Consider the following 10,000-nt stretch of genomic DNA (forward strand, 5'->3'; position numbering starts at 1 on the left):
CCCAAATCAAGTATCTAGCTTTAGAAGTGTTGATAAACTCGGGGAAATTGTCGGAAGGAGGTATTGTAGCAGCTCGTTGACTGTTGGAGGAAGCTGAAGAAGAATTTGTAGCGAAGCAAGGACCAGTTGACCTACAAACTGACGGCATGAAAGCAGAAAGGGATGTAAAGGCTGAGATTCGAAGAATTGCAGCGGAAGAGAATTTGATTAAGTTGAAGATGATGGAAAGAGAGAGGGAAATGGAATCAAGACGGGAAGAAAGACCGGCAGAAGAAGCACGGCATGCGAGGGAAATGGAAGCAAGATGGGAAGAAAGAGACAAAAAGCACAACATTCGAGGGAATTGGAACTGTTTAATGCTCGTGCAAGGTCGGCCACTCAGATGTTTGATGTGGCAAATGCACAGGTGTTGATCACAAAGTTCACAGAAGAGGCTCCTTATGAATTCTTCGATCATTTTAAACAGTCACATTGACGATACAATGGTCTGTGTTATTGCAGAGTGTACTCTTTTGGAAAGGCTGCAGTGCTTATTTATCCTTATTGCAGGAACAGTGAAAGGATTATCAAGAAGTAAAGAGGAACGTGCTGCAAGTGTACCAGATGACCCCTGAATATTATAAAGAGAATTTCCGAAGTTTGTGGTAGGACGAGGAAATGACTTTCCTGGATTACGCTTATAAGGTACGACGATGTTTAAGAGATGGATAGAAGCTGCTAACGTGAGGGAGATGGCCGATTTAGAAGAATTGATAGTACTAGAATAGTATCTACGAGAAATTCCTGAACATATTCGAACATACTTGAGAAAGAGAGAGAGGTGAAGAAACTTGGTAAAGCCGCTTCGCTGAGTGAATATTATCAGTATTAAACCCTCCTTGGGTATGAAGTTTCAACCGTTGTTCCGACCAAATGTCAAGTATTCGCCAAACCATGGAAACCAGTTCAGTAATAACTATGTGAACAAGTTCAATAGTTACAGCAGAAGTAGCACTGGTACTGTTCCAAAGCAGAATGTGATAGTGCCACAGCAACAATCGTCGAATCGTCTTCTTTCAAGTATCGTGAAAGACGTGCAGAAGGTTAATATCCGTTTTAAGTGTGGCAAGAGAGGCCATATTAGTAAATAATGCTGGTCGAATCAACCGGAGGCAATCGCTCAAGTGGTTAGGGATAATTCGACTTCATGGAATGCGAAGACGAAGAAACAATCGGGAAAGAACGAAGAGGAAAATAAACCAGCCAAATTTTACAAGACTAATAGGACAAACCCAAACAGCGAGGAGACCTTTAAACCATTTAATTATGAATGTATGTTAGCAGCAATAGACGGGATTGAGCGAACCTCTGTCAAGATATTGCGCGACACAGGTTGCAACCATAGTGTGATGATACATGGAGTACACCTGGCAGTGGAACTGTGTCTCACAGGAGACTCAGTTATTTTGAAGGGAATAGGAGGTGAAGAGGTTACACCTATTTGCCGTTTAAAACTGCCATGAGAGTTGGTGACAGAAAATTTTGATTTTGCGGTAAAGAATTCATTGGCTGTAGAAGAAGAAGTCCTACTGGGTACTGAGGTTGGTGGGGTGCCGTTTGTGCCTTGTCCCATTGTAACAGAAAAACCATTGAAGTATAAGTCCTATGACTGAACTCGAGAAGGACTACCCGTAACTGTTTCCTAGTTGTGTGACGACTAGGAGTATGACGAAGAAATTGGCTGCTGAAGACGAAAAAGAAACCGAAGGATCGATGAACTTGGAGGATTTGTTTTCCGAAGAGGAGAATTCCCTTGACAGTACGCAAGAGGAAAAATCCCGAGTAAGCCCTAGAGAAGAGGAACGACAGACAAGTGGACAAGAAGACAAAGAAAAAATGGACCTGGAAGAAATAGAAAACTCAGCATTAGAAGTAGGACAAGGGAGTAGGATGAGGCTGATAGGATTGCAATGGAAGGATGCGATGTTAACAGAGTTATTGTACTGTGTGGTAGACGAGATGAAGGCACAGCAGTCTCCGACTTGCTATTATCTTAAGGATGGGTTGCTTATGAGGAAGCATAGACCCGCCCATATCCCTGGGAATGCCGAATGGGGTATATACCATCAGATGTTGATTCCCGCACCGCTGAAAAGACAGGCAATCACCGTAACGCACGAGGTGGGACATATGGGGATAAGGAAGACGACAAGAGAAGATTAAGAAACACTTTTTCTGGCCTGGCATGCATATGGACGTGAGCCAATTTTGCCGTGCATGTCTCGTTGGCAGATGACTTAAAAGCATAACAAGTGCATCAAGGAAACTCCCTTACATCTGATGGAATTAGGAGAACCCCTCAGCAAAGGACCAAATAAAATGTTGGCAGGAAAAGGGAAGGATCAAGAGGAAACAGATGGAGAAAATGTCAAGGATTTGAGGAAAAGGATCGGCGAGTTTAGGAAATTTTCTTAGAAGGTGTAAGGGCGAGTCAAGGACGAACGAAGAAAAGGTTTGGTATGAAAACAGACAGCTTTTGTTAAGACAGGTGTTGGTCTACTCATGGGTAAGGAGATTCCCTCTTGCCAACGAGTTTCAATAACCATACCGGATTTTGGAGTCTGAAAACTTTAAATCAATCAATCAATCTGGATTTTGGAGGAGAGCAGTGACCGGACCTATGTTATTGAGATACCAATAAAAAGGAAAATTCTAAGGAAGGCCATATTAACTTCAAAACCCATACTTCAAGCACTGGATTTTAACAAGAAATTCCTTATCCATGTGGATGCGTTGGATAATGGGATTGGAGCTGTCTTATTGCAAGAAGTCGAGGAAGGAATTCTTTACCCTGTTTTTGTTTTTTTCTTTTTTTTTGTCATCGAAGCTGAAAAAACATCAGCAAGCCTACTCGACAGTTAAAAAAAAACTGCTAGCATTAATCGACCACAGAATGAAGAGAGTCTAGTGTATTCCGATCATAAACCTTTAACTTTTGTCAATAAGATGAAAAATTATAATCAAAGGTTAACTAGGTGTTTATTATGTTTGCAACCGTATTGCATTAATGTAAAGCATATATCAGGTAAATATAATGGGGTTACAGATTATCTATATTGGGCTAAATCGATGGATTCAGGCCCAGAATAATCTTTTTTTGGGGGAGCTATCTTACAAAGCTGGTCTAGTGTAGAGTAAATAATTTATTCATGTATTTTGTTAATGTATTTCATTTGTGTATTTAAGAGGTGAATAGCCAGCACATTAGGTGAGTTCCTCTCTTGTAGTTTAAGTTTTGTATGTAAATTACGTAAGACTTTCATCGTTAATTTCATTGTATTCTTCATTTAAGACAGTACAGTATATGTAAATTTACATTATTTTTAAGAATTAACTTTTTATTTCACGTATTTTGTTACAAAGTCTTGAGTAATTGTTTAAGAGTGTTATATGACCCTACGAGGTATGAACAAGGGATACTGTAAGTTTTTTTTCTTATTCTTATGAGGTATTGCGTCATGTTTGCTAGAAAATACGCAATTCTTATATTTGGCACGTATTTTGGAAGGTTTTAAAAAACCCAGCGTAGGTTTTTACCTTTTTTCTTTTATTTCCGAGAACGGTAGATGGGCGGAGCTGTAGAGAGAGAGTTGCATTGAAACAAGCTTCTTCCCCCTGAATTTTTATCGAGTTGGTAACTTTGCCGTCGCTAGGTGCCGGCCTCCAAGCCACGAAAATAATCTATTTAGAACAATCTAGAAGTCACTAAGTCAATAAATATATATGTGCCCCTAGGGATGCGTAGGGCAGAAGAGAACCAGCCTATCCTGTGAAAGAGCCAAAGATCATCCTCCTCTCTCAAGTGCTTCGTGGGTGTCCTCTCCAAAGTGATCAAGTTTGTGCCCAACGTATGTCGTGTGTAGTGTGTTAAAACGTTACTACAACTTTGCAAGAAATTTTAAATATATTGTGTTGTGGTGAGTGCTGCTGGTATTGTGTAAATTTCTGTAGCTGGCCCTGAAAGGTTTGTGCGAAGACATGAAGTATATTTGTATCGCTATATGGTTAACTTCATGTGAGTTAAACTCATAAGTTTATCAGCTACTTATGTAACTTTATTTTAGTTTAATCCTTAGTGTTTTAAAGGTTATCTATTTTCATTAAGTATCAAGATTAGATGTTGATGTAAAATATAATTTTCAGTGAAAAAAAGTGATTGTATAATTTTCATATTTATTAATTTCTTTTGCGTTAGTCTAAGTTTTGTTCAAACTTAATATTTTCAGTTTTTTTTTTTATGTAAATTCTTCAATGTGTTTTTTATAGAATATATTTATTTTTGTAAAGAGTATTATTTCAATCACCAGTGGTTTCACAATACTCTCTTGTATCCCTATTAAAGAATCGAAGTAAGAGGTTGTTTAAATAGTTATAATTGTCTCAAGGCTTGGGTATTAGTATTATTCAAATATAACAGATTTATGTAAAAAAAAAAAAAAAATCAGGTGAGTTTGGAACTCGAGAGGTTGTGTAGCTTGCCAGCTATGTTATATAATATATTTTTGGCTCCCAGACCATAGGCCCATAATATATTTTTGGCTCCCAGACCATAGGCCCATATATATATATATATATATATATATATATATATATATATATATATATATATATATATATATATATATATATATATATATATTATATATATATATTATATTATATATATATATATATTATATTATATATATATATATATATATATATTATATATATATATATATATATTATATTATATATATATATATATTATATATATATATATATATATATATTATATTATATATATATATATATATATATATATATATATATATATATATATTATATTATATATATATATATATATATATATATATATATATATATATATATTATATAGATATATATATTATATAGATATATTATATTATATATATAATATAATATATATGTTTATATTTTTTTTTACTGTATATATTCATATATACTTTATATATGTACTGTTTATATATTTTATTTGTCATTAACTTTTAATAAGAGTAAATTTGTGTTGAAATAGGATCTCTGATATATGTACTGTAGACCTCTGTCCTACAATGTCATCTCCTAATTTAAAAATTAAGATTTCAATGCTCTGAGACTCATCATTATTAAGGCATATAGATATATAGGATTCGTTATGATTTACTTTTGTAAAATTACTACAGTACATCTACAATTAGAAATTTTTGTCAAGTTATTAACCTTAATAGAAATAATACTTTGACACTATTTTTGGCTGATATTTTCCTAATCATAACTGCAAATATAGGGTGGAAATTCTACTAACATTCGATATGACCCTGTCACGAATTTTTCCATTAGGACCCACAGAGGTTTGTCTTAAACGTGGTAGAATGTGGATAATAGCATCAAAAGCCTTTGAATTGAGGAGGGGTGTTTTTGCAACTCTAGAGACCGATGTGCTCATTGGACTCATGGGTTTCAGTTTAATACAAAGGGATGTGGTTACAAAAAAGAACTTCCTCTAAAACTTACTCTGTCTAAATCAGGCATATCAGTAACGTTTGCTGAAATCCCTCCCAAAACTTCTACTAAAGGTGATAGGGTTAAGTTATTTTCCTCTTCCTCCTCTTCTTCTGTCAGGAAGTTGTTGATTACATCCGTCGTCTGAAAACCAAGAATTTATTTAATGGGTTTCTCTGTTTATTTCTACAAAAATTAATTAAAGAAAATCGTGCAATATTGTGTCAATAGGAACGTGGAATTAGATGAATTTGCATGTAAACTAATAAACTATTTCCTCACTTTTACTTCATTACTTGTGAAAACGAAACATCCATTGTTTTCATTGTGCTCAAATATTGCAAACATACCGACTACGTAGTTGAAAATAAGCAGCAAGATTTAGTTATCATCAATATTTCCATTATGTTTCATCTGATTTTGGTTTAATTGTTTGGTTTTATTTCTGTTTATTTTTTCCTCTTTTAATATATAGCCCTTATAATATTTGGGAACCACTTATCCTTTCAAATAACCAGCATGATTGTTTTTGAAAATATGGTAATTATTTATAAAATTAAAGATTAAAATTAAAGTTCACATCATTACTAGCAAGGAAACAATAATTACAAATAAACCTTATGCATCAAATCTACAGTTAAACTGGTTGGAAATTAATTTTCACGGAATCCATAAAAGCAAGAAAACAGTCTGTGAAGGAAAAATTTACCATTGGAATGTCAGTACTAGATTCTTCGGTAGTGTCGGGGATAACGCGGAAGATAGGACTGTTGGGGAACGAGGAAAGATCTACAGGTCTTGCATCATCGGCGGTGAATTCTTCATGGTGTCCGCCGTCAGCAGGACCGAAGAAAGGATGGTGGGATCCAAAAGCTAATGAAGGTGATCCATCGTTTGTAAGAGGGGGATCCCCGATGAAGGATGACCCGTGGTTGGCGACCGGGTCATTGGCAATGAAAGATGACCCGTCTTCTGTAGGAGGGGCATTACCAATGAAGAATGTCTCGAATGTCTCAGCGTTGGCAACAGGAGGGTTACCAATGAAGGATGACCCGTCGTTTGCAAGAGGGACACCTCCGATAAAGGATGAGCTATCGTTAGCGACAGAAGCATTGTCGGTGAAAGATAACGCGTCGTTTGCAAGAGGGGGATTCCCAAAGAAGGATGTCCTATCGTTAGCGACAGGAGTGTTACCATTGAGGAATGATCCATCATTTACACCAGGGTTATTACTAAAGAGAGGTTCTCTGGGTAATTCTTCAGGGGAGATTAGGTCACGGGGGAAGTCCTCCAGCAGACTGATGGGCTTGGGTGTAAATGAGAATTCCTCGAGTGGAGGAATTGTATTAGGGGCTGATATGCTGTCGATGGTGGATGTTGGTAATGTGGTGACTGGCACAGGTGTTGTAGAAGTTGACTCAGACTCTAAGGTTAGTGAAATGTCTGTTGATGGTGCTTCGTCTTGAGGTACTAAGGGTTCATCTTCTTCAGGTTGTGGAACAGCTGCCGTAGTAGTGGAGAATTGGAATTTGGTTTCTTCATCTAATTCATTCTGTTGATAGTGATGATGTTGATGAGAATAATAATAAAAAAAAAAAAAATAATAATATTAGTAATAACAAATTATGAACTAATTTTGAATTTTTTGCATTGGTTGTGGAATCATATATAATGTACGCAAATAACATGCACTGATGAAAGCCATTAGTTATTGGATAAAAAAGCTGTCGGCAAGAGTTAAAAAAGTCCTTAAAGACAAGAACAGATGAAGTAAGCTAGAAAAGTGTTGCCTTAAAATGCCACTGGTGAAATTAGTCTAAGAGAAATACTTTGCCCACAATATATATATATATATATATATATATATATATACACACATATATATATATATATATATATATATATATATACATATATATATATATATACATACATATATATATGTATATATATATATATATATATATATATATATATATATATATATATATATATATATATATATATATATCGTGTATGTATATATATATGCGTGTATGTATATATATATATATATATATATATATATATATATATATGCGTGTATGTATATATATATGTGTGTATGTATATATACATATGCATGTGTGTATGTATGTATGTGTGTGCGTGTGTGTGTATGCATGTATGTGTGTACGTGTGTGTTTGCATGAGTGTGTGTGAATATAACTTGTGTGTAGGCTATACTTATATTTTAGGCATAAATAAATGTAAGTAAACACAATTTAGCGAAGAGCCACTGAAAATTTCAAACATTTCATGACACTTAAACGACATGAATTGTAAAACAATTTTTTTTTTTTATTTTGAACTATTTAGATTTATAGAAAAAATTTCTCCTTATGGAAACCCAACAGCAAATGAAAGTGAAGAAAGATTCTTTAAAGACCGTTTGACATATAGTGTATTCTCATTGAAAATTATGAAAGCGTCTACATGTTTCCCTGTAGGCACTGCAACTGTTGACTCGTATATTGAGAGGGATAAACATTCACCTCATGTTGTTTGTAGGTGATATTTCCATATGGTTTTCTAGTTCTGAATATTTCAAGTATTTACTCTTTCCTTTACAAAAAAAGTAATAAGGACTATTGGTTCTTATCTTAAGCCCTGTCCACACGATCGAGTATGCCCGACGGGCAAACAGTGATACCAGACCACAATAGTTAGTAAGAATGAGGGTTAATGACGTCAGAAGCGGGAAAATCACAGACAGGGATCTGGCATCATACAGAGTTGCCAGATCCCTGCCTTTAGTTTTCCCGCTTCTGACGTCATCAACCCTCATTTTCACTAACTATTGTGACCTGGTATCACTGTTTGCCCGTCTGGCATGCTCGATCGTGTGGACAGGGCTTTAAGGATAACATCGAAACTTTAAAGGTAAATGAGGTTTAGTTTACTAATTTGAATCTAAATTCTTCCGGATAAAGTGATATAGGAATTTCATACAGATTATTTGATAAGCTCATCATTTACAAATCTAACAAATAGCCCCATTTTCTATTATAGATATATTACTAGAAATGCTTAATTGTTTATGAAGATTTCATAAAGGAAAGGTTTATAGTATACTGTTATCGTACTAGTTAATTAGAATTCCAAAATTAAATATTGAACCTCAACTTTACACTTTTAGCTTGGCTTAGGTTACCAAAAAAGGAATGAGTCATCAGTTAAAAACTATAAATAGAGAGCAAAGAATGTAAATGAATATGTCTGAAGAAGAATAAAAGAAATAGACCCACTTGGTCTATTTTCACGACCTTTCGAGCCCTAGCTTCGCTAATTTCCGACTATGTGGTAACAAACGTGACTGTGCTGTTGTTCTTTTTTTCAAGTCAAGAGAGTATCTGCACTTTTGTCTCTCAGTTGATTTCTACGACATTATTGGTTTCATATATTGTAGATTATGAATCTATGATTCGAGATCAATACTTATAACATCGACCTATTAGATTAAGTTCTATGTGATATAGAATGATTACCGTTTTCTCTCTGAATCTCATAAAAATTAAATGTAATATAACTATCTTGATGACCTGAATCATGACATAATGTGTTAAAACAGTGCTTTGAACACGTTCAGATTAAGCCTTTAGAACCTAAAGAATATTATTACTTTAATTGTAGAAAATAAGAATATTCAATAACGTCCTAATTGGTTGTGCTTCAGTGTATGCTTACCTTGATATCATCTAGCACTGAAGGCAGGTTTTGTTCTGAAAGAAAAGAAAGCTACATTAGTAGTGTTTTGACTTCTTATTCCAGTGAAACACTCTCCCAACATATACAATACAAATCGTATAAAGTTGCCACTACAATTCTCAGAATGTGCTAACAACTAAACAAACATACACATGAATATAATGTATATTTCAATTTATATTTGTACGAGTGATATTTATTGCCATACATATATGTATGTTATATACGCATATGTATGAGTATATATATTTACACACACATACATATATATGTATATATATACATATATATATATATATATATATATATATATATATATATATATATATATACATACATACATATATATATACAGAGAGAGAGAGAGAGAGAGAGAGAGAGAGAGAGAGAGAGAGAGAGAGAGAGAGAGAGAGAGAGAGAGAGAGAGAGAGAGAGAGAGAGAGAGAGAGAGAGATGTATCGGTAAAGTTATTTAAAACTCAGTAAACAAAACACATTTCAACACTATAAATTAAGGAATGAACATGAATTTCGTACGAAACAGCTTCGGCATCAACATCTGCCACAACATCTCATCAATAGAAGTGATCCATCATCGTAAGAACGACAGCCCCAGTCTCTAATTGATGTCGGAGAACAAATGACTCATTATGATTTGTCACTTTCGAACGGTGCGTTCCGACGAGTAATCTTCCATGGCTCAAGAGACG

The 10,000-nt window shown here is 34.5% G+C and overlaps 1 protein-coding gene across 1 annotated transcript in view; it reads right to left on the bottom strand.

Annotated features, from left to right (window-relative positions):
* Positions 1-10,000, bottom strand: part of LOC137616343 (mucin-17-like) — a 68,997-nt gene that overhangs the window by 3,391 nt on the left and 55,606 nt on the right. Inside the window, exons 3-5 of the mRNA XM_068345997.1 lie at positions 9,271-9,305; positions 6,254-7,096; positions 5,557-5,688 (exon numbers count right to left, since the gene is read on the bottom strand). Coding sequence (XP_068202098.1) covers positions 5,557-5,688; positions 6,254-7,096; positions 9,271-9,305 — 1,010 coding nt within the window. The remainder of the gene's footprint in view (positions 1-5,556; positions 5,689-6,253; positions 7,097-9,270; positions 9,306-10,000) is intronic.

This window comes from Palaemon carinicauda, chromosome 22 (genome assembly GCF_036898095.1).
Source record: "Palaemon carinicauda isolate YSFRI2023 chromosome 22, ASM3689809v2, whole genome shotgun sequence".
NCBI classification, from domain to species: Eukaryota; Metazoa; Arthropoda; class Malacostraca; order Decapoda; family Palaemonidae; genus Palaemon; species Palaemon carinicauda.